Source organism: Motacilla alba, chromosome 1A (assembly GCF_015832195.1).
Source record: "Motacilla alba alba isolate MOTALB_02 chromosome 1A, Motacilla_alba_V1.0_pri, whole genome shotgun sequence".
Lineage (NCBI taxonomy): Eukaryota > Metazoa > Chordata > Aves > Passeriformes > Motacillidae > Motacilla > Motacilla alba.
Genome location: NC_052031.1, coordinates 64,190,133 through 64,214,764, shown reverse-complemented (window position 1 = coordinate 64,214,764; position 24,632 = coordinate 64,190,133). Strand labels below are relative to the sequence as shown.

General features: G+C 43.7%; 2 protein-coding genes across 3 annotated transcripts in view; one reads left to right on the top strand and one right to left on the bottom strand.

Moving 5' to 3' along the window:
• Positions 1-7,258: 7,258 nt before the first annotated feature.
• MANSC1 (MANSC domain containing 1) lies at positions 7,259-19,393 on the bottom strand. The gene is made up of 3 exons (XM_038153020.1): positions 15,569-19,393; positions 14,597-14,737; positions 7,259-12,829 (listed from the first exon to the last, which is right to left on the bottom strand). Exons 1-3 carry the CDS (start codon positions 16,158-16,160, stop codon positions 11,847-11,849), a joined length of 1,716 nt encoding a protein of 571 aa, XP_038008948.1. The 5' UTR covers positions 16,161-19,393; the 3' UTR covers positions 7,259-11,846.
• Positions 19,394-20,801: 1,408 nt separating this feature from the next.
• Positions 20,802-24,632, top strand: part of BORCS5 (BLOC-1 related complex subunit 5) — a 63,164-nt gene continuing 59,333 nt past the window's right edge. For both annotated transcript variants that reach the window (XM_038155126.1, XM_038155125.1), the window contains exons 1-2: positions 20,802-20,960; positions 21,408-21,551. In XM_038155126.1, coding sequence (XP_038011054.1) covers positions 20,903-20,960; positions 21,408-21,551 — 202 coding nt within the window. In that variant the 5' untranslated portion in view covers positions 20,802-20,902. The remainder of the gene's footprint in view (positions 20,961-21,407; positions 21,552-24,632) is intronic.

Here is a 24,632-nt window from a genome sequence, read left to right as displayed (position 1 = left end):
GACTTCAGTCTTAGTGGAGAGGGAATATCTCTTTTATTTTAATAAGAAACTCCCCTGGTTGGTCACAGTTATTTTCATTCACCTTAGAAACAGAGACCTCGGTTTGCTGGCTCAAATCCAGCTGAGGCTGAGAAACCTGGACAGCTTTACTCTTACCTCTGAACTTGGATGGTGGCTCAATGACACAAGAGTTTTCATGGGATTATTTTCAGACTTGGGCAAGTTCCCTGGTTTAGTTGGTGGCCCAGCTTCATGAGCAGTTGTGTCAGCTCCCAGGACAGCAAGGGACAGCAGCCAGAGCTCATGAAACCGGCAGCGACTGCCAAAGTCACTCTGCTTTTGAGCTGTGCCCCGAGTTCAAGTGGAGTCAATGGGATCTTCTGTAGAACCAGAACCAAAGTCCCTAATGAGCAAAAGCTGTTAGAAGAAGATGAATGCTCAGCAACTGAATTTGTGGCTACCCACATCACAGAAGCCACTATCATAATGAGCTTTCTCATGGAATATTTCAACAAGAATTAATGGGCATAGCGTGCTGAAATGCTGGCCCCTCTGAAGGCAATGGTAAAGTTCTCACTGATTTCAAAAGGGCCAGGGTTTCATACTGGAACTCAAGCTCAAGTCCTCATGCCCCCAGGTCTGAGGCACAGTCTGCAGCACAGGAGCTGGGGAAATGGGATGTGGTGTTGCCATCCAATGATGCCTGTTACAATCGTTTCACAGAAAAAGACAGGACACCCTGAACTGTGATGTCATCGTCCTCATCTTGCCACACTACTTAGGTCATACAGTTTATAAAGAAAAATATTTCATCCAACTCTTCCTCAAAACAAGGTCAGTTCTAATAAATGTGATAGAAATGTCTGACACAGTTTATCCTATTCCAAGAGTGCAATGGGCTCACCATGGTGTTCCTTCTTCAATGAGTAGAGGGCCAGATCATAGGATAATAAAGAATTTCTTCCTAGAATTTCTTCCATTCTTCCAGTTGGAAACATTCTCCCTTGTCCTGTTATGCCCTTGTGAAAAGCCCCTCTCCATCTGTAAGCCCACTTCAGGCACTAGAAGGCTTGAAGCCTCCTCTTCTCCAGGCTGAACGACCCCAACTCCCTCAACCTGCATCCATGGCAGAGGGGCTCCTGCCCCGAGCTCATCTTTGTGCCCTGCCTCTAGATCCAGCAGGTCCACATCCCTCCTATATGGGGGGGGCCAGAGCAGGATGCAGGACTTCAGGTGAGATCACATGAGAGCAGAATCACTTCCCTCAGGGATCATGTTTTCCTTCTTGAAGTTCAATCACAAGCATTGATACTTTTCCCCTCACTTTTCCTCCTGTGCCATGTGAACTGCACTTTTTACCAGGATATAGGTGCCTTATAAGCAGATTTCCTTGAACAGAGTTCAGCAATTTTCTCCAAGCATCAAACCTGACTTGTTTTTGCCATCACTATCACCACAACCAAATCATAGCAAAAATTAGCACTTCCACTAATTCTGGGGCAATTTTCCCATCAAATAGCCCATCAAATCCCCTTTTTTAATCACACATGGAGTTGCATTTTCTCCTTGCATTTCAATACTATTTTATTATTCCCCCCAGCTCTGCCCTACCCCCCTCAATACCCATCCTTTCTTTCCCATCTTCTCTACCAGAAGAGGTTGCCTGATGCCCAGGATGAGAACTGCATTTCTTTGTGGCTAAAAAAAAAATCTTTACAACAAAAACTTCACAGAGGAGAAGGTGCTTGAGTTCAGCAGTCCATACAGGCAAGCTAGTCTAACAGAAATCCAGCAACATCCCCACAGGGAAATGTGAAATAAGATGACCTGGAAGGCTTGGGCATTTTCTTTGTGACTTTGGAGGAGTGTTTGGACTCCTGCTGGTGGTGCTTTCAAGGTCAGGCTGTCTACCTACTACCTCTTTTCTCCTCTCCCATCTCCCAGGGAGTTGAAAATAGCACTGCCTGAGGATACGCTTCTTCAGTGGTCATGTTTTTTAGTGTGAACTATACAGGATTCTGATTTTAATTTGGCACTGCCCACCACCAGAGCACAGGGCAAGTCCAAGACTTTCCTTAGGAATATTTAGCTGTGGCTACATTTCAAAGCCATATTACAAAAATGTCATTTGAGAGAGTTACTGTTCTAAAATTTGTAAAGTGCTTTAATGCTATGTTGATACAGCGAAAACATCCTTTTAAAAGAGCTCACATTTCAGGCTGACAGACACCAAAACACTATTTTGTTTTAGCTTGCTCAGCTTTTCAAAACCAGTCAGCATCTGGGCTCTATTAACCATAACGTGCGTGCCTTTTAAGCAACAACAATTTAAGAATATTTCCTTTTCAACCCCCTTTCAAACCCCTTCAGCGTTTTGCAATATGCATAATATTTAAGAATTTTGCTTTGCACTGCAGCCTTTGAAGTTTAAAAATTAGTTACTGGTAAAGCCTTGTACATTTTCTTGCACTCTTTTAGTCACAGGGATTAGTGACTAGAATTTATGCCTATGGTCAAGAAAGGTAAGTCGCTGTGTCACAGAAATTAGCAGTCTTCCCTACAACAGTTTTCAGTCTCATGGTGTGACACAACATGTGTGTGCAGAGAAGAGCTCATTTGCCACCTGCAGTAGCCACTTCTGGGCTAAAGTACTCGACCCACAGAGTGCAGTGTATGGCAAGTAAAGAGACCCATCCCTCTTCAATCAGACTTTGTGAGGAAGAGTCATATTCATATTTCCTATTTGTATTTCATATTTATAGCCATGGTCATATTTATGTTGATATTAATATATTTATGTTTATGTTCATATATAAATTAGTATGCAGTTCAGCAAAGACACTAAGCACCCCAAGAACATGGGTGTGGAGCATCAACCATGGTATCTCTTCTGGGGTGTTGTTTTTATGAGCTGTTAGTCAAGTTCTCAAAATAGGCTAGAAAACCACGCTGCGTCCCTCAAAGCAGGAAAGATTGCCCTCTAATGGTTAATCTCTAGGTTTAATGTCTGCAATGTTTTATGAAGTGCTCCTCTTCTATGTGATTTGTAAGGTAAGGCCACACAAATGCAAGATGTTGGAACAATTTATTATTTCAAGGAAAACCCAAATCTTTGTTATACTCTTAATTGATGAATAAATTCATTATTAAAAACAAAGATGAAGGCATATTCTTGGTAACGTTTTCATTAAACTACCATTAGCCAGGGTTTCTCAGAGGAAGAGGGATGCCTCTGACAATTCAGAACTATTACTCATACTGGATTTGACAAATTCTATATTTCACTGTGGGAAATGATTCAAGGTCTGAAAAAACAGCATGAAAGATATCCAGTTTATTTCAGTATCATAAAAGATATTGTGGATGCCCTAGAGACTGATCTCACTCTTGCAAGAGTGAACTTCAAGGAACAAAATTCTTAAGAAAGTCTTTAAATCAACTAATGACAAGGCATTGCCTGTTTCAACAGGGATGCATGTGGGTCCTTAAGCTTGCACTGGCTGCATCTATAAAGGTTTCTGTGGCTTATGGCCACATTCATTCTTCACGTGATGAGAGGATAGAAGAGGCAATTATACAGAGCTGAAGTGTCATTCACTGCCTTTCCATTTTCATCAGCTCTTTGAATAATTTCCTTGCAGTGTAGATTTCAATAAATGCTCTTCCAATATAGCTGGCTACTAAATGTAGATAAATGACAAAGGAAAACTCAGAAAAAGTAAGACCCAGTCCCCAAATATATTTATTTTAAAACTAGTGGCTGCTATGAAGACATTATTGTAAGATAATATTCTATTTTGGAATAATTAGATTATATTTTCTCCTCTCAAGAAGAAACAGTGATTAGAGTGAGGTTACCCAATCCATTCCTCATCCTTCCTTTTTCTACCCTCTCCCCAGTCAAAACCACAAAGACAGTATTTGGTCACATGGATCTTTGCATAAAAGACAGGGAATTGTGTCTGAATAGCCCTGACTCGTAAAGCTCCTTCCAATGCCTTTTTCAGTGTCAGAGCTTTGCAGTTAATGCAACATCTACTATTTTTTTCCTTATTGCAATTGTGAAAAATCTAATACCTTTACAACCATTTGAAAAGGGCTTACACAGAGCAAAATCCCTGTTTAATCTCAGCATATTAAGAAATCTTTTTTTTTTTTTGAACAATACATTTAGAGTGCTATTTTCCCAAAACACTTTTTTCCTTCAAGACAACCAAAGCTCTAAGTGTTGAAAGGAAGTATGATTTAGAGTCCTATCTTCACTTGTGGTTTAAGGATCCTGGCACTTTAACAGGAAGAAACAGCTCGTATATGTGTGGCCTAAGGTACACTGTAGCAGTAAATAATTCAGTATAGAAAAAGGTGTCCCAGTCACCATAATTAAAAACCCAAAACAATGGGAACCACAGACCAAAACCACTTAAAGATGGGAAACAAAAATGTTTGCAGACACTTGGCCTTGTCAAATTTCTGACTCTGACATTTCTGGTTTAGGCACCCATTGCTTTCACCCTGTGCACCCCAGAGACTACAGCAGATTCCTTGGCATTACATGGGAGACCTAAAAAGCTTTTCCAAGAAAAGAGGGTAAAATGAGTCAGCTTTGGCTAAACCAAGAGCTGATTCCAGCTGATGCTGGCTTTAGCTGTATAAGCCCACTGTTGGGTGGAGGGGTTTGCAGGCTTCCTGCAGAAAAATGAAAAGCAAAGGAAAAGTAAGAAAAGAGAGGCTTGAGCAGAGAAGAGGGAATGCCAACCAGAGGGAAAAAAAAAAAACCAAACCAAAAACCAAAAACCAAAAATCAAAACCCATACCAAAAAACCCAAACCATACCAAAAAATAAAAAAGAAAAGAAAAGGGGGAGAAAGAAGGAAAAGGAGGTGACTAAAAAATGTCAGAACCACAGCCCTCACAGATGCCACACCCCTCACAAACTCCACAGCCCTCTCAGCCCCCCGAGAGCTTACAGCCCCCATAGCATTCACAGCCCCTGTAACCCTCATTGCCCTCAGAGCACCCATAGCCCCCAAAGACCTCACAGACCCCAAAGCCCTCCAAGATCCTATAGCCACCACAGCTTACAGACCCCATAGCCCTTACAGCATTCAAACCCCCTGAGACCTCGTAGAGCTCACAACCCTCATAGCACTCAAACACTCCATAGCCCTCACTGCCCCTCACAGACCCTATAGCTCTCAGAGACCCTATAGCCCTAACACCCCTCACGGCCCCCATAGCCCTCACTAACCCCACAGCCAGCACAGCCCCCACTGCCCTAAGAGTAGGCACTGGTGGTATTGAAAAGCTAGATTTGGAAGCTTTAAACACATAACTTTTTTATTACTATGCTTTTTCAGAAACTGAAATTCACCGTGCATTGATAAACTCTGATTAATGTCTCATTATAGCATGAACAGAAGCAAAAATAAATTAATTTACATCATATTGGAAAGCTAGTGCCTCACAAATTCCATGCATTTCTTTTGTATGCTGACTTGCTGCGTCTTCCCACTTTTACTCTGTTTGCTGCCCAGGATAACCTTCTTCTATGTTCCAAATGCCTGATGGTTTAGAAAGCGTCAGGAGATGCTCCAGGCAAGAGGAAGTGACCTGTACTGTACCTGCTTGCAGCACACAGACACTTCTTTGATTGCTGCTTTTGCTGTTGTCAATGCTCCTGAAATAATTTTCAATACCATCACCAGGGATACCCATTTTTGGCATCTGCAAAAACATCCCAGCACTTAACTACACTAGAATTCACCCTTGAGATGGAGTGTCTGGCATATTTCTGGAAAAGTTGCCAGATGTAGCACCTCTGCTAGATGTAGCGTGTGGATAGGCTTCAGCATTCAGGCTTTCATTTTCAAATTCCACCATCCTTTATAATGTTCACTTGAATGGGGTGTACCCTTGTCAGTGTAGGAAAGCCACATGTGAATCTTGCTGAGCAGTGAGAAGAATGGAGTGAGCTGTTCTCGTGGGTTTAAAACTGTATCCCACAAGCAAATTATTTTTTGCCCTTTCTAAACCAGAGCTCTCCATAAAGGCAATATACAGTGTGTGCCAAATCTGGAGTCTTTCCAGAAGTACTGCCTGAGTTACCACATGGTGGAAAAACATTTGAACTCCTTATTTCATGTCCCAGAACCAAAGAAGGACAACATTGTCCTGGTTAAATAATCAGAAGCAGCTGGGAAAATGTTCTACAGATTATTTCAGAAATTTTACCTCTGGGCTGAGATGTTCTGTCATCCTGTGTGGCAACTGTTTTGAACAGTTAATGAGCCTTAAGTGGGAGGACTTGACTTATAAATATGTGCTGGAAGACCTCCCAGCTGACACCAACAGGAGCTGCACTGACAAAAACACGTAACACACGACCACTGTAGTAAAGGGATCATCTCATTCAGTTTACTCAGAGGACCCAAACTAACCTGGATCCTTACGTGAAGGATCAAAAAAACCTTGCTTGTAGGATGCAGATACTTACACACAAGTATTTCAGTAGTGTTGGTGGAACCTGGGCTTCAGGAAAAAAAGCTCTTTCATAAAAGCAAACAGAAAAATTTACTCAGAAACTAATTAAACAGCAGACAAGCCTATAGGAGATCTGTGTCATAGAGGGGGGATTTCCACCATTTTCACAGCACAAGAATGTATGTTTAAACTTTGTGCCAATTTTCCATCTAGGTGTTGTTGAGAATTGTTGCAAAAGTCACAGTGTCAAAGTCTAAGCTCCACTGATGACATCCTTTCCTCTGTACAAGTGGAAGCACAGAGAAACTCTGGTGATGTTCCTGGTAACTTTCAGCCAGAATTCAGCTGCTGCTCTGAGGTAGCTGGTACCAAAGCATCGTATAAGGAGTTATTTTGCCTCATATAACCATCCTTACCATCACAGCATTGTGATGAAATACCTTTTTGGTCTTCAGAGTGACTGTTCAAATCAGCAAATGTTTCAAATCATTCCTTATGGTTTAGCCAGTTGTTCTGGATGTTAACTGCTTGTTAAATTTCTTGGAGAAAATACAGTGTGCACAAATTATCTGATTACTACTCCTGGATATTATTGGTATGACAGAACTATCAATTTTCTATTAAAACAAAGTGAACCAAAAAGAAAAAGGATCAGAACAGCATGAACATGGCATATCTAAACTCTTGCCACTTACAAAAATTACATTTTGTAGGCTGGAAGGAGTAAGAGAAAAAGAGAAAAGAAGTAATGCATGACCCTCACACCTTTTTTTTTTTAAATTGAGCCAATATACAGAAAACAGTGATACAGCATTGTTGTACTGAAACTTAAAAATACTTTTATACATTGTTTATAATACCAAACACACAGGTGACAAACAGTGGCAGTTTTATGCTCTGTGCTTTGACATCCTCAAGAAGTGTAGAGACCTAAAGGAAAAAAAGCAAATTTAGACTGTGAGATTGAGTGTAGGCTTTCTGAAGAGGAAGAAAAATGTTCAATATATCCTAGCCCTTCAGGGGACATACCTATCAAGACACTGGGAAAACATCTGGGAACAGCATGTACACTCCTGAAGGTATGTGCAAGACTTCAAGGATGAGGAGATGCAGCTATCCCACAACTAGCAGTGAACAGGAATTTGTTCAGAATTAATGTAGAGAAGTGCATTACCTGTGTGGGAGGATGAGTAATGCACAGGGAGAGCACAGCTGTCTAGACCCATTTCAGGAGAGTGACAGAAAGAAGTCTACAGAAGTCCAGCTCTCTGTATGATGGGATACTGTCTGGGAACTGCTGACTGCAGCACTGGCACTTTAAACTCCACGTTTTTATCAGCATGGAGTGTGGGACGGTAGGATCAAAGCATGTCATCAGATTCAAATCCACCAAGATGGTTTTGCAGGAGGCAGGAAAACAAGATCCAGTTTTGAAACTGCCTTCTCATGTAATTTTTTTTTTGTGGGTTTATTTCCTTGTTTGTTTGTTGGGTTTTGTTAGTTGGTTAGTAACTTACTTGAAATAATCCTGAGTGTATGTCACTGTCATATTTTTTGAAAAATGCCTTCGCCAGGATTTTTTCTCCTGGGAAGCTGAGAAGCCTCAGAAAAAAACATAAATAATATTTATCTGATTCGCTTCTCCTGTGTTATGCTGCTTTGGCATGTGGTATGGAGATTGTTTACCAACTGGTCACTATTGGATTGGTTTAATGCGAATTGTTTTAACTTAATGACCAATCACCATCCAGCTGTGTCAGGACTCTGGAAGGAGTCACAGGTTTTCAATATAATTCTTGTTAAGCCTTCTGTAAGTATCCTTTCTCTATTCTTTAGTAGAGTTTAGTATAGCATCATAATAGAATAGAATAGAATAGAATAGAATAGAATAGAATAGAATAGAATAGAATAGAATAATAAATTAGCCTTCTAAGAACATGGAGTCAGATTCTCCTTCCATCTTCCTGGGGACCTCACAAATACCACAAGTGTAAGCATTTCCTGCTCCTACAGGATTTAAAATGAACTGAAGCACTATTTGCAGAGAGCACACCATGCTGAGTTTGCTGCCCTTGGAGGCAGGGACTTTGCACCCTTCTCATCCATCTCAAATAGAACTACAATTTGTTTCTTTGCCATTGTTGGCAGTGGTTACAAAATTTGGGCTATTTGCTTTACCGTACGATACCACAAGACAGTTTTGTTCAGGACAGTCTATATTTATACACCTTGTGTTTGCTCAGCACTGTAAAGCAACAACATGAAAACAAGCGGCCACAGAATTTATGACGCTCTCCAGGTGACAAACGTCAATCAGCTTCTGGCCTGCTGCCATCACTGAACTGGTTACGTCCAGAAAGAGCCACCCCAATGTGAGACTTGTCATCACAGCGTGGTGATTAATGATCCAGTTCCATGTGTGGTGCACAGTGAAGACCACAGGAGACGTCAGTGGAAAAACAGAAGAGTGCACAGAAGTTTTAATGTTGGAAAGCATAACAAACTGGATGGACTTTTTTAGTTACTTTGTCTCACTCCTTTTTGATTCATAATACAAGAGCACTATCCAGGCAAATAAATAAGTTCCAAAAATCCATATAATAAAGCATCATAGTCAAAAGAATGATGATGGGAAATCTCTCTCTTTCTCTGTTAATTTGAAATGCCAATACGTGATTAATAATGCAACCTGATTTGATGTTATTAAATAGAGAATATGCTTAGTTTTGTTGTCTTCTATATTATATGATGCAGTAAAAAGTTTTAAAAATGTATGTATATAATCCTTCACCCAAACCCTTTCAATAAACAAAAACCTTTCCTTTAAAACCTTTCTGCAATGAAATAGCCAGTTTGGGAAGTTAAAAAAACAATCTAACTAAAACTTTTTAAAATTATCAAAAATCCTCATAACTTGTCAATTCTATTTCATAAACTGTTGTTGCCCTCTAGTGTTCAAACGCAGCTTGTAAAGGCCCCTCCAGAAAGATCCAGACTGGTCAGCTATCAATTAATTCCATTAGTTCTTAATCCAACGTGACAAATGGATGGGAAAAATAATTTTTAATAAGTGTTTCAGTACACCTGCCTAATACCTTGTTTTCTTTACTGGAGCATAAAAGAAGATCTTTCATGTAACAGCTTCTAAAGCTGTTTTACTCATGTTTTGAAAGACCACTGAGGTCAGCATCCTCACCAAATCAGGCGTGATGCTTGAGCACCTCTCAGCTTTACCTCTGCCATTCACTGTGCTGGGTGTGCACTGCTGCTTGGGCTGGAAGGCAGCTCCCAATGACATGGGCCACACTGAGTACCCTGACAGTGCTTTGGCTTGGAAGGGATCGTAAGGATCAGCTCATTCAAACCCTTGGCCATGGGCAGGGATGCCTTCCACTACCCCAGATTGCTCCAAGCCCTGTCCAACCCGGCCTTGGACACTTCCAGGGATGGGGCAGCCACAGCTTCTCTGGGCATCCTGTGCCAGGGCCTCACCATCCTCACAGGGAACAATTTCTTCTCAGTATCTAATCTAAACCTCTCTTTTAGTTTAAAGCTATTCCCCCTTGTCCTATCACTGCATGTTCTTGTAAAATGCCCCTCCTCCAGATGAATACATGACCTGTGCTCTGAACAACCCTGAGATACATCTGCTGGTTTCTCTTGAATATTTTGCTACTGTATTGTAACCACATCAGTTAATACCAACCACCTTTCCCTCCAACAAATTATTTATGGCAACAGAAATGCACAGTGAGCATTCAGGGGTTGTCCTCAGCACCTCTCCTGCTGTGATGACACCAGCAACACAGAAAGCTTCTCATGAAGGTTGCAGTTCTTATGAGAGAAAATGATGGTGAACCTCAGATCTGCATCTGCTTTTTTACAGCTAGGACTAGTACTCATCATTCTGTGAACTCATTTCCCAGAAATGTTCCTCCTTGTTATGTTCCTTGACTAGAAACCTCTGAAAATAGCTATTAAAATAAAAAAGAAAAGAAAATGAAGTTAAACAAAGCACAGTAAAAAACCAAGCTGATAAATTTGAGGTACATTTCTTCTGTAATTTTGTTCACTTTTAAGAGGCTATCCAGACTACTTTTCTTTTAACCATTGTCAGACTTAAACAATGAAGCAGACCAGCTGTTTTTATATATATATAAAGCAATTTGCAGCCTCCATATAGTGAGAATTCAAGTTCTTGACACAAGGAACACTGACTTTTCTTTGATCTCTGAATAACAGAATTCTCAGAGAATTTTCTGCATTTAGTTATTTAGAGCTTTCAGAAAACTTGCCTTGAGGCCATTTTTTGGATCACACCTGCTTCCCACCCCAGTAAGCACGACAGATCTAAGAATCACTTGGATGTGAGTCAAATTTCATATTTTGTAATAGAATTGTTTCCTTGCATTCGTGAGGCACCCTTACTCCTCTGCTGTGACATTTGTTGTTGATCATGCCACCTGACATGAACACTTTGAAACCCAGCCTTTCATTCCAAAACCAGGTTTAGACTGACTGCACGTAAAGGGAAATTTAAATAACATGAACTGGAAGTTGTGTGGCTGTAGATGCTCCCACTTACTCTCCCCATTGAAGAGTCACGAAAACATAAAATCATGGAGTTGTTTAGGTTGGAAAAAAACTCAAATATCAAGATAATTATTACTAAGCAGCCATGCTTATTACCAGTCACATGAAGGGGATGCTAGAAGTGAAGAGGGTGTGCTTTGAGAGCACTCACATTTGCATTATGTAGTTTTAAGGATAGCTGTGATGTATGCAGAAGAAGAACTTTAAAGATATGTATATAACCATAAACTATATTTAGATAAGGAAAATTAAATCATGCCATGTGTAATGTATTTTTTTCCTGTTTGTACCTAAAACCATTTGGATGCAAAGCTCTATTACTAAGTATTCCTTTAAAGCTACAAATAGGGTAAATAGGATTGCCAGGCAATTGTGTAACACTCCAGCATTTGGTGCAAACAGCGCTGAAAATACCCATGCTGCACAGGTACTCAATTTATTAGGTGTACTTCAATTTCATTAATCTTGTCACAGTACAGATTAAGCTCATGAAATGCTTTTTCTCCTTAAATATAAGACCTTCTTAGCTTAACTTGGATTTAGATGTTTACTCTCAGGATTTAGGAATAAATCAAAAATGACAGACATTATAGTTCAGCACAGACAGAGCATTCCTCCTCACCACCCAACCCATCTCCTGTCTCTTGCTTTCCCACTAGATCCCAGGAATCCATCCTCTTCTGGGATTTCAATATCTACTGTTCCACTTCAGAGTTCTCCTCTCAAAAGTCAGAGATGATCCTCAAAATTTATTCCCTCTCCTATTTATTTAGTCAGACATCAGCATACATTCCATTGATCAAATAATCCAGCCTGGTGTAATGCCTCTTCTGAAGAGATTCATGGATTTTCTTCCCTGTCAGCACAATAACTAGCAACAAGAATATCACCCCAAAAAACAAAGCTGCTACAAGGCTGCTTTTTTCCCCCAGCTGAAAGACACCTTTCCCTCTCAGAACACCTTCTAACAGGGAGCCTTCTGAGTCAGTTGGGTCATAACCCCGAAGGTCATTTTGAGAAGATGCGGGGGAATCGCTGGACAGAATGAAACCTGGCAAAGAGAGGAGGGTCACATGGCTGGTATCACTGGAAGAGACAACTGTTGGCTGAGGAGCCATGGCTGGAGTCGTTAGCCCTGATAGGGTAGCAGCAGATCCAGAAGTCATGGTGACTGGCACGGTTGTGGAAGGAGAAGCAGAATTTGTGGGCTTGGGAAGAGGAACCTGAGTAACAGCGATGCTGGTGGCAGGGACAGCAGTTTTAGCTGCAGGGGCTGCAGCAGGTGGAGAGGCAGCTGTGGTTGGCTTGGCAGCAACAGGATGCAGAGAGGTTCTAAGAGACTCCAGCTGGGCAGTGCCTGTCGGCAGAGGAGCAAGAGAAGCTCTGCTGGTCTCAGGGGCACCTGCCCGAGCAGTGGTGGGGAAGGAAGCAGTGGGGTCTCCAACTGGAGCAGCAGAAGGCTTGCTTGGTGGCCCATTAATTACCTGCTGCCTTGAGATGGGGTCTAAGCTCTCAGATTCTTTTGCTCTTTGAGATTCAGGAGAAACTGTATGAAGTTCCATGTTGTCCAAATGCTTGCCTATGTGGTTCAGGAGTTCAGAGGCCTGATGAAAGACAGACTGCTCCAAACTGGCAGTGTGATTCTGATGGATGTCCTGACTGTGAGAAAGAAAGGTTCCAGCATCCGAAGGCAAAGAATACTCATTTGAAGAAAAGTTCTCAGTTTTGATGGATTTATCCTCTAGGGCATGAATGTCTGGAAACAGAAATACTGGTATTTAATGATTAAATCTATCTTTGACTAATGTAGGCTTACTCTATTTGTGTTTCTTAGAAAAAAATTATGTAAGGGGGCTCTAAGAGATAATGACTAATGAAACTTCCTTTCTTTAAAATATGCACAGTGACATTTAAATTCTATGTCATAAAAGCTGTCAGCCTCAAGCCTAGTCACATGACAGTGTTCTGTGCAGAAATACCATACAAATAATAATCCTAAAAGCTACCTGATTTTACAATATTTTTTCTACAGTGTTTACCTGATTTACAGGTATTATAGAAAGTATTTGGCTGAGCATGAGCTGTTGGAAAGACAGGCTAATTGTCAATTCATATTATATATATAATTATATGATTTTATTTATAAAAATATGGAAATATATATAATATATTCATGATAACCATTCAGCTGCTGCACTGAACATTTAAAAGTAAACATGCTCTCAAGTAGTTCTGACTCTCACTAATCTCCTTTTAATATTGAAACAAAAAGGTTTGTTAAATCCATTGGAAATGAAATAAATAAAGAAGTATCTTTCCCCCTTCCAGCTTGGTTTTCAGTGTAACCACATACAGATTCTCATATGAAAGAACAAAGTTTGAAACATTTGTTGCTACCGACAGTGCTCAGGTGCTACCTTTGAAAACTTACCAGGAACATTAAACAAGCTAGCATAATCTTGCCACAATTAAATGTTCACAGGAGATCAAGTCTCCAAAAAGAAAAAGAAGTGTTAAATGCAATCACGTTGTTCACTCAGCATTGCATTACATGCTGAACAAAAGCACAAGCATGATTGCATTTCTTGTTTCTTTGTTTGAAACCCCCAAGTTCTTCTAAGGGAGAAAGAGCTGGAGGGAAGTGTAATTTTGTAATAATTTTACAGAAATGCAGTTCATTTGTTGCACATTGTTTTTGCATGATTCCTGTGAGACTGTGCTCGCACAAAAATACTTGGTAACATTACATGAGTAATCTTTCTATACATCATACTGTTGGTCCTTGCATAGTTCCTGCTGGAAAAGTTCTCTTTTTCAGCAAAAGTTTGGTCTCTCGAGCAGCCATACAGAAACCACCTTGGCAGGACAGTCTGATTATCAGTTTCTTATCTGAGCTATTCAAACGAGTCTGGTGCAAGTCAATGTCAATCAACAAGTAGACCTTGCTGTTAAAAAAAAAAAAAAAAAAAAAAAAACCAGCATAGACCAGAGAGCAAGAAATTCCTTGTTTGTGCAGCCCACATGCCATAAAGCTCTGAGTTTAGAAAGTTTGCTTCTGCACTTCAGGTTCCCTAACTGAATGCAGAAAATAATGATTATTTATTATTATTATTGCCAACTATAAATACACAGCTGGCTACAGGGGCGTGGTATTTCCATTGGTTTTTGTGATACTTTTCAGTATTAAGTACAGGAAATTTTCCTTCCTGACTATATCTAGGTGGAAGCAGCTTCTTTTTGTTTTAAGCAAGGACAAATTATGAGGATTTCTGAACCTAATGTGAAGGAATGTTATAAGGGTGGGGACATTATTCCAAGCGGGAAGCTGGGCCCACAAAGGAGCTCACCACACACCTGCCCATCCATCCTCCGCAACGAAAAAGAGCAATATTTTTAAATCATAATGCTTGGCTTTACTAAAAATATGACTCCCAAACAGTTCCTGGTCACTACTGAAAGTTCACAGGTGCAAAAGTTATTTTGCAGTGTGGTGTGGGAGCTGATGGCTCTCAATATTGTTTACCTGTAGTTATCTTGTAGCTCACAAGTCCTGTTGCAGGTTTCATTGGGCAAGCCTCAGTGCTAGGACAGTAAAACAAATAGCAGTTTGGATGTGTACTTGTTCTTGCAGCATAAAAAATAACCAAATTACACTTCTTGTCTCCTGCAAAACAAAGTAAATGCCTGTTTCAGCAGTAAGAACTTTTATAGCAGAACGGTAATGAGATCTAGTTTGTTAACTTTTGCTCATGTGACTAACGCATAACATTCCTACAGGAAAAAACCGCCTAGGACTGCAGAAGAATGGCCCAGGGCCAAAGCATGAAAGGTCACACCTTCCTTTTCCTGTACAAATAAAGTTGGGGAAATTATGAGTCTAATCTCATATCCTCCCCTCACGCAAAACACCCTGGCACCACTTTATACAATTGCTCGCTTACACATCCTGATAAATCCGAAAACCTCCTCGATATACTCATGGGGAAAAAATTATTTAGAGATTTTTCCTTATTACATCCCAGGAATCGCTTGGCTAGTTGCTGCTTCGGGGGGTCACCTTCACCACTGTCATTTCTACTTGCTGCTCTACCTCCTACTGCTCCAAGAGCTTGATTCAAACCAGCTGTCTCAGAGGAGGGTGAGCATTCTCATTTTTGGCTAAAATTAAATATGCTGCAAAACGTCAGCTACTTTTAGCGCATCTACTAAACACAGCTTACACACCTTCAGCGTTCAGAACTTGGGAGGTTTTAACGCCTAAAACTAACGCTGTTTCTGTGATGCAACTATTTTCCTGAACACTACGGGCTCTTGAGTTAAGATCTAACATCTACTGGCAAAAGAAGGTAGCAGCCGCAAACTGGAATTAAGCGCAGCCTGAATGAGAGGGTAAATTACGTGCTCAATACGGAGAACACCAGCAGCTGACCGCCCCGCGAGCCCAAACTCCAGAACTATCCTCCCAGGCAGTGGCGGAGAAGGAGGCCGAGGTTACCTGCGAGCCGGGGCCCCGAGCAGCAGGCGCGGACACACGCACCCGCGCTGGGGACGCGCAGCGGCTCCGCGCCCCGGACGCCGCGGGGCAGGGACAAGTCTATATCGATGATGGAATTCTCCATCTTCTCCGCGGAGCACTCCTGGCTCAGCGCCGGCCCGGCCGTCAGGCAGGTGAGCACCAGCAGGCGAACCGGCCAGCGGCTGCCCCCGCGGGACATGGTGACCCGGGCCGGTCCCCGCGGGGCTCCTCCGGCACGGCCGGGATTCGCGGCCAGCGGCAGCCGCTGCTCCCGGGGCGGGCACGCGTTCCCGGGGCACCTCCGGGCTACCCCTGCCCGCAGCGAGGGGTCGGGAAGGCAGCGGCAGAGCCCGGCAGGGATCGGGACGGCGGCTCGGGGGAACCGCGGCTGTCCCGGCACGTCCGGGAGGAGGGGCCGTGGGAGGCGGGCCCGGGACGCCTGCTGCCCTCCTCCTGTCTGCCTGCCCTCCTCCTCCTCCTCCTGGAATTCCTGCTTACCTACCCTACCTGCCTTCCTCCTGCCTTCCAGCCTGCCCTCCTCCTCTCTTGCTTCCTTCTCACTGCCCGCCATCCTCCTGTCCCATTTCTGCCTTTTCTCCTGCTTTCCCTCCTTCTCCCTTGCTTCCCCCCTCCTGCCCCCTTCTTCCTCCCGCCTGACCTTCTCCTGACTTCCTCCCGCCCTCCTCCTCCTGCCTGCCCAGCGGGGCTGCCAGGGTATTCCGCTGCTACAGCCACTCGCCGGCACCAAGGGTCCTTCCTGAGCATCAGACACAAAGGCAAGAACACCTAGAGAAGCTCTTGGTGGTCAAGCTGATACGGCTTTACCCACAGACAGACTTTTCCTCCACCTGAGATCTGCTTTTGGGAGCTGTAATGAAAGCGATTAATATGCATATCCTGGACTAAACGGACGTGGGCACATTTCCACGTGTGTGTAAAAGACTCCTTGCTGCCTGAGTAATCCTGTTCAAATCATAACCAAGCACAAGATGTTTGTGGAATGGGGAAAAAAAGGAACAAAAAAGGCTGTCTGGGACCCTGACTGGTGTCATGTTTTTGCTTGGAAATTTTTCATTTCCTCTTTCCAGTTTTTTTTTTTCCTTACTATTTTGGAGTAGTGTGTAGGAGTAAAAGTAGACTAAAGGAGTGCAAAGAGTAAAAGGATTATAAGACAGATTCCTTCTTTTTCAGGAAAGAGACCGTTTTCTTTTCAGAAATGTGCATTACCTGAAGAGATCCCAAAAGGCAGGTTAGTTTATGTATTGTAGGTTAGTTCATGTATTGTAATGGTTAGATGCCAAGGCATGGGCAGTTGTCTTGTTTTTCATGGCCAGTGAGTCCCCTTTGTCAATACTGCTGGGTATTGGCTTTTATCTGGACATGAGTATTGTGAGACACTGAGCCCACCATCTCATTTTGCATCACATGGCCATCTTGGGGCAATTAATAATGTTTGTTTGTGATTCTTGCAGTCTTGGTAGGATGGTTTCTTCTAAAATGTTCAGCTGCATTTGTTTAAGAAAATGTTCCTTTCTAGCCCTCTTTTGGTAAACTGGTGACATTATTTTCAGTGTTAAAAGAATAAGTCCCAAGAGAATCTGAACATTAAGGTGTTGCCTGCTAACTGCATCACACAGTGAATGAATGAGGAATGAATACTAAAAGCAAGCACAGGTATAACCCCTCCTATGTATTAGATAAAGTTGCAGCTTCCACCTGCCTTAGCTTATGTAGAGGTGGTGGAAGAAGCCAAGCAGAAAGAAGCTGAAAAATAAAGCTAAAGGTCTGGCTGAGTGGTCAGAACAGCTCGGGAAACTGATTTTTCACCTGAGCTCTTGGGATGGTGAATGTGAGAATATGCACAGAGACTGCTGTGATCAGACAGGCACAGATGACCATGGGAAAATGAGAAGGGCTGATGTCACCTATAATATGGGCAGCAGAGATACTGGGGATAACACGACTGCCCCACTCCGGCCACCATGGCAATTTTCTGCTCTTCCTGGTGGGGCAGGCACTCAGTCTCCCTGGGGAGACCAGAAGCAAGTTGATCAGGCTGCTGAGGTGCAGGGAAGCCAAGGTCCATCAAAAGCAAGGCAGAAACCACATCCACTGAGCTAGGAGAGAGCCAGCCTTGCCCAGCACTGCTGAGTTCCCTTACCACAGCAATGGGAAGAAAAGGAGGCTGAGAGAGGGAGAATGGTGGGACACCATTAGCTCTTAGGCATAGTACAAGTGTTTTCTGTAGAGCATCTCTCTGCTTTGGAGCCAGTGCCCTAAATGGTGAAACACTCGGGCACAGATAAGATGAATCTCTATTGGTATCCATTCTAATAGGTTGCAAAAGTACCTAGTGCAGCATACAACTTACAGCTAGCAGCAACTTCTGTTGGATTGGGATTGCCTTTCCATGGCCTGGATCCCAGTAACACTGCTGAGGTGCAGTCCTCAAGAGGTAGGAGCATCATGATTGTGTGAGATTAGATCTTGGTGGAAATTAGCAAAGGCAGCCAAGAGAAACGGTGCCGAGTTCAGTGCAGAGCTTTGGATAATATTGGGCTTTGGGCGTGAGCAGAGAACAGGCTTGTTCAGAAACCAGCACAGGCCAGGGCAGTTCTTACTTATAGACAATTCTTCTGTCATAGGCATGATGTGTTTGCTGATTTGACTGTCAAATATGAAAACAGTATGTCTTAAATCTCAAAGTATGTTTCCTTGTCATTTACACTGGCATTTTTTGAGTTTTTAAATCTTGTTTTCCTAAGCCTAAGCTGTGTGTGGACTTTTGATCTGGGCTGCTTTTCCCTCACTCTTGGCACATGGGTATACAAGGGCTGCTGGTGATGGGTGCTGCCCACACTACTCTGCTCTGTGCCCAGCACTTTGGGGTTTGGCAGGTTTGCCTTGGTACAGAAGAATGAATGCCTTTAATTTAAAAAATCACACAATCACAGAATTGTTAGGGTTGGAAGGGATCTCTGGAGATCATCTAATCCTGCCCCCCTGCCAAGGGGTCACCCAGAGCAGGTGACACAGCAACCCACATTCCAGGTGGCTTTGGAATTTCTCCAGAAGGGAAGACTCCACAACCTCCCTGGGCAGCTGTTCCAGTGCTCTGTCATCCTAAATGGGAAGCTCTTCTTCATGGTGAAATAAAACTTCTCGTATTTTACTTTATGGCCGTTGCTCTTGTCCTGTCACTGGGCACCACTGAAAAGAGTCTGGTTCCTCCTCTGGTTCCTCCTCCTTTAAGATATTTATCTGCATTAAAGAGAGCCTCTCTCAGTTGTCTCTTCTCCAGACTAAAAAGGCCCAGCCTCCACAGTCTCTTTGTAGCAGGGCATCTCACCCCTCACAAGAACTTATTTGTCATTTGTTGACTGGTCAGACAGCTCAAACAGGATAAGCAGTCTCGTAGTTGGTCATTTTGGGGCCATGGGTCTGTCATCTCCCAACTGCCAATAAATCTCTCACTGTCCAAAGTGAGATCTGGAATGATAAGCTGGATTTCTGACTGACAGACACTTCACTTTACAACTATAAAAGCCACACCAAACTTCCACAAAGCAGAAATCTTCTACACATTTCCCTGGAAATGTGTGGAGTTTCTCCCCTGAGCAGGGATACTGCTTTGTGGATACTCTCTGGAGGCAGAGTAAAGGGATCTGTGAATGTTATTGACCTTTCAGTGGAAGTTACATATTGCTCCTAGTACTATTTCTTTTGTTACCTTTAATAGAGGTACCTTGATATTGTGCACTGTTTTGTGTTATGCTGTAATTTACCCCTAGTTGTTTTAGTTTTATACTGTGTAGTAAGTAATTCTGATTAAGATCTTTTGGCTGTTTATCACTTGTCTGTTCAATAAATAATTCATTTTTATAAATAGACCTGATCTGCCATCACTAGAACTTGCAGGCCAGAGTGAGTCCTTACACTTAAACGGTTGCCAAAATCTGAGCTAGGGCAGAGCTTATGTGAATGGCACTCTTATAGGAGAGATTCTCCAGACCCACATCATTCTTGTGGCCTCTGCTAGACCCTCTCCTCACCACAAACTGGGAAATGAGCTCTCTCACCCAGTTTGATAGGTTAGAAAGCTGACACTACTTTATTCAGCACAGAGGTATGTGGGTATTGCCTCACCAGACTTGTTAATCAGTTATCAAAACTTTTTACTATTTATACATTTTGGTAAACAAAGGAATTAGTATTCATTGGTTACTGGTTTTGTAGTTCTCTTATTAATTACTATTCTATATTCTATTGGTTAATGATTCACTTGCTTTTCATGTTAATTAGTCCACATGCTCAGTTTTTCTCTTCTTTTGGGTCAAGGAGTTTCTTGGGTTAGTGGCCTGTGATCAGTGGTTGGAGATCCCCCCTACCAGAATTACCTTTTCCCAACTGGAGCTGATTTCAGCACAAATACCGAGCATCCCTGGCTGGGCCAGGGAGAGGATTGTCCTGCTCTGCTCTAGGCTGGGGCAGCCTCACCTCGAATATTGTGTGACGTTTTGGGTGCCACAATATCAGAGAGACATTAAACCGTTAGACAGTGTCCAAAGGAGGGCACGAGGATGGTGAAGGGCCTTGAGGGGAAGCCGTGTGAGGAGCAGCTGAGGGCACTTGGTCTGTTCAGCTGGAGGAGGCTGAGGGCAGCCATGGCAGCCACAGCTTCTCCTGAGGGGCAGAGGAGGGGCAGGCACTGAGCTCTGCTCTCTGGGACCAGGGACAGGACCCGAGGGAACGGCTGGAGCTGGGTCAGAGGGTCACACTGGATATCAGGGAAAGGTTCTTCCCCCAGAGGGTGTCGGGCACTGCCCAGGCTCCCCAGGGAATGGTCACGGCCCCAAGGCTGCCAGAGCTCCGGGAGCATTTGGACAACGCTCTCAGGGATGCACAGGTGGGATTGTTGGGGTGTCTGTGCAGGGCCAGGGGTTGGACTGGATGATCCTTGTGGGTCCCTCCCAACTCAGGACATTCGGTCACAGGATCCTTTTTAAAGAAATATAACTTGTCCGGTAACACCGAGGAGCACAGAAGGGGACACAGCACTACAAATATCGGCCTCACTAGGGCCGAGCAGGGAGGAGGAGCATTTTCCCTGACAACACACATCAGCGCCGCTCTACCACCCCCCGTAGCCCCAGCACCCCGGCTCTGGCGGGGCAGAGCGGAGCAGCCCCGGCCCCGCGGCCCCGAGCGGGGCCCCGCCCGCTGGGCGGAGTCGCCTGACCCGGCGCAGCCGGAACCCCGTGGGCGGCGGCGGCGGCCCCCGCGCTGCGGCGGGCGGGGGACGGAGGCAGCGCCATGGGCGCGGAGCAGAGCGCCGAGGCCGAGAGCCGCCCGGGCGAGCCCAGCGCCGCAGGTCGGTGCCTGGCGGGGAGCGAGGGCGCTGTGCCGGCGCAGCGGCCGTGGAGAGGGGCACGGCTGTTTCCTTGGGAGGGACGGCGGCTGTGGAGAAGGGAAGGGCTTGGAGAAGGGAAGGGCTGTTTCTCCGGGAGGCAGCGGCAGCGCGGCCCGGCCCTTCCTGTGACGGCGCGGGGGCACCGCCCGGGCCGGGGGAGCAGAGCCGGGGATGGGCAGCGCCCCGGGCGCGGTGCGGAGCTGGCGGGCCGTCAGTGGTGCCGGTGTTCCGGAATCAGCTGCTCCCCGGTGGGGAGAGGAAAAAGAGCTTAGAGCCCTTCAGTGATCTCGGCGATGTGCCATGAAAAGCATACCTGTGCGATGTTAAATAGAGCAATATTCGCGTAGGGTTGGATTCTGGTGTAATCGGCTTGTAAAGTTGATTATTCCCTCTCCGTCCAATATCCAGCATCTCCGTTGCCAGCCAAGCATCGAGCAAAAATGGACGACATTGTGGTGGTAGCCCCAGGGACACAGTCCTCACGGAATGTCAGCAATGATCCAGATGTCATAAAACTGCAGGAAATTCCAACTTTCCAGCCCCTTTTGAAAGGTAAGTGATTGATCTTTCTCTGTTTTTAAATGCCCTCTTTTTTTGTACCTAATGGCATTTTTGTATCCTGAGGTTTCTACTGAAGTTCATATCTCTGTCCCTATTTTTCACTTCCCCTTTTGTTTTAAACCTTACTCTCTTTTGTTATGCCATAATTAATCCCAGCCTCCTAAGCAGTGGGTCAACTATTTTAGAGGTGTGCTGGTAATATTCTCTGCAATGGAACCATCTACTGTGAAGGCAAAACAGCTCCAAGCCTACCAGCTTCCCCTGTACCACTGGTTGATGAGAGATGCTCTGTTATGTTCTGATATATAATGGATGACAGTCTCCTGTTTTGCTCTAGTCTTTTAAAAACAGAATGTGTGTAACTCTCAGAGTCATAGCTACCTGTGTGTGCATTCAGGTGCTTGAAACCAAGGTACCTTGTGGAGTTTTCAATGCAGAACAGGTTTTATTCTTGTTTTTTGTAGTGGGGTAGATGGGCCGAGACTTTTCTTTGTTTCTTTTCCTCCCACTCTTTTTTTTTTTTTCTTTCATCCCTTGCACTCATTCTTTGTTTCTTCTGTTCAAAGGAAAGTGAAGATTTCAATCATAGCTGTTGAGCCTACAGTTTAACAAAAAAACCTGGCCTGTGTGTTTTATGGCCTGGCTTCTAGCTCTCTCTTTGTGAAGAAAATGCAGAGTGGCCTTATTACCTGAAAAGGCATTACGAGGGAAAATCTACCACAGGTAGCATCACACCACCACTTTTTGGACAGAAAGTATTTACTTCTTGTTTGTGTATGCCTACTGCATGAGGGTCCTGAGACATGACTAAAACTTGTAGACATTATTGTAGCCTACTGGGCCATACATTTAACATTTTATTGGGCACTTTATTTTATGAGTATGTTCTGTATGTACATGGCACTGACTGCTGTTTCCTGCAGAAGGGGCAAAAAAATAGAGAGGCCATGAAAAAAAGCAGAACACGCTTCGCCTGTAAAGCACGTGCTTCGTCCTGCTTTGTATGTAAGACAGAACCAGGGTCATGCTAGTGACAGCTTGAAATGTAAATGCTGGAATCCAAATCCCTAAAAGAAATGAGGAAGTTTTAATACGAGAGAAAAAATTTACAAGATGCTACAACATCTGGCATGAAAGTTGTGTCTGTGTAAGAATGTGATGACAAAGAGTTTCAGTTCCACCCAAGCTCATGAGCAAACCTGGGTTGCACGTGACCTGTGGAAGGAAGTCCTGGGAAGTGAGACTGGTGATCACTTCCAGAGATGGTGTTCCTGTGAGGCTGTTAGAGTCTCAAGGGTCCAGGGCTTGAGGTGGGAAGTGAGAAGGAACAGAGCAGCAGCCATGTGGCTGAGATGCAAGGGTTGGAGGGCGCTTAGATGACCAGTCCAGGTCCTTCAGCTCCTAAATGTGCACCCTTTAAGTTGTCTTGGTGACTGAGTTGCTTTTTCTGGCCTTACTTTGGACCTGAAGCTGTGGATGTGTATGATAGAAACATTCTCTTCTGTTTTTGTCACTTGGCCTGCTGCTTCCCTATGAGTCTCCTGAGACATGGTGACATCTGGTGACTGCTCAAGAGTTTTGCATGCTGAATCACTTTTGTGAACACCTTTTTCAGCGTCAGGTACTTGTTATTACCTGAACAACCAGACTGTGGTACTTGTGTTCACTACAGAAAGCGGTGTGAGCCTGTTGAGTGAGTTGACTCCTGAGAGATGGCAAATCTACCACAGGCCCACTTCAGAAACTGTTCTGTTTTGGACTGGTCTCTTATCTGTATTCTTCCCATGCAAGATGATGTTTCTGGAAAGGTTGAAGAAGTTTCAAGATCTTTTAGGAGCTCATTCTAAAAGCTTGTGTCTTGTGATCTACCAGCTTGCAGGTGGACTTATAGTCCACCATAAAGTGGACTTCATTGTTCTATTCAGTTTCTCCTTGTCTAAGCAAACCCAAGGGGTTTTATTTTGCTTTGGAGTTTCAAAAGGGGAATAATCTTTAAATAAATGGACTGGCAAAGTACATGGTCATGTAAACACTGCATGTTCTTGAAAAACAAATACCCTTTTTCCTCCTAGCCGTATTGAGTTGAGCGTATGATCAGTGAATCTGGAAATCTTTACCGCTGTGCGCTCTCACTTGGAAGAAAATGCCAGTGTCCTGTCCATTACATCTTTCATGCTTTCCCTTGACTTCTACAGGGAGAATTGCACCTCAGAGTTACAGCTATGACCCCTTGTAAAAAGTCCCTCTCCATGTTTCTTGTAGGCTCACTTCAGGAGCTGGGAAGCTGCTGTCAGGTTGCTCAAAGCGCTGTCCAACTTGACCCTGAAGATTCCTCATGATCTGGAAAGCCTGTTCCAGCCTCATCATAAAAAAAATTTCTTCTTTATGTCCAATCTAAACCTACCCTCTTTGGTTTAAAACCTATGTCCTTTCTCCTTCATTGCAGGCCTAGACAAAAAGTCTCTCTCTTTCTTACTAGCTTTATTTGTCTCTGGAGGTTTTTTGGACAAAGAAACATTTTCTTGCTTATGGCTAGAATTATGCACTGGTAAAAGGTATTCAGCATGAAGAAGCAATAGAAACAGAGGTTACTATATCACTGCAAAGGCACTGTGTGAGCAGCAGAAACTTCTTTACATACTGTGCTGTCTCCCGTTCCCATAGGATTTTGTGATTAGTTTCCTCTCCAATCTTATTTCATGGTTCTTCAGGTCAGCCTGGTGTTATTGTGACCATCTGAGGATCCTGAGTGGTTGACAAAAGCTGCCAGATAGGCAGTGACTGTCAGCTGCTGCTGGCATGTCAGGGAAGACTGTGACCTCCCTCTGGTGTGTCTTTTACATTAAAATTAGCCCATAACTAAAACAGCACCTGTAGTAACATGAAATAAGCTTTTGGTAACTGGTCCCCTGTAAGTACTGGTTATGTTTTTGTGCTGCCCTTTCCCTTGTTGTTTCCTCCTTGTTTGGAGGAAGGTATTATGGCAGCATCCCTTGGAAGTGTGATACTGAGTATTAAGCATACTGTGAGTTCACTGAATATAAGCTTGTGGTTATTTAGAGATAATTCAGC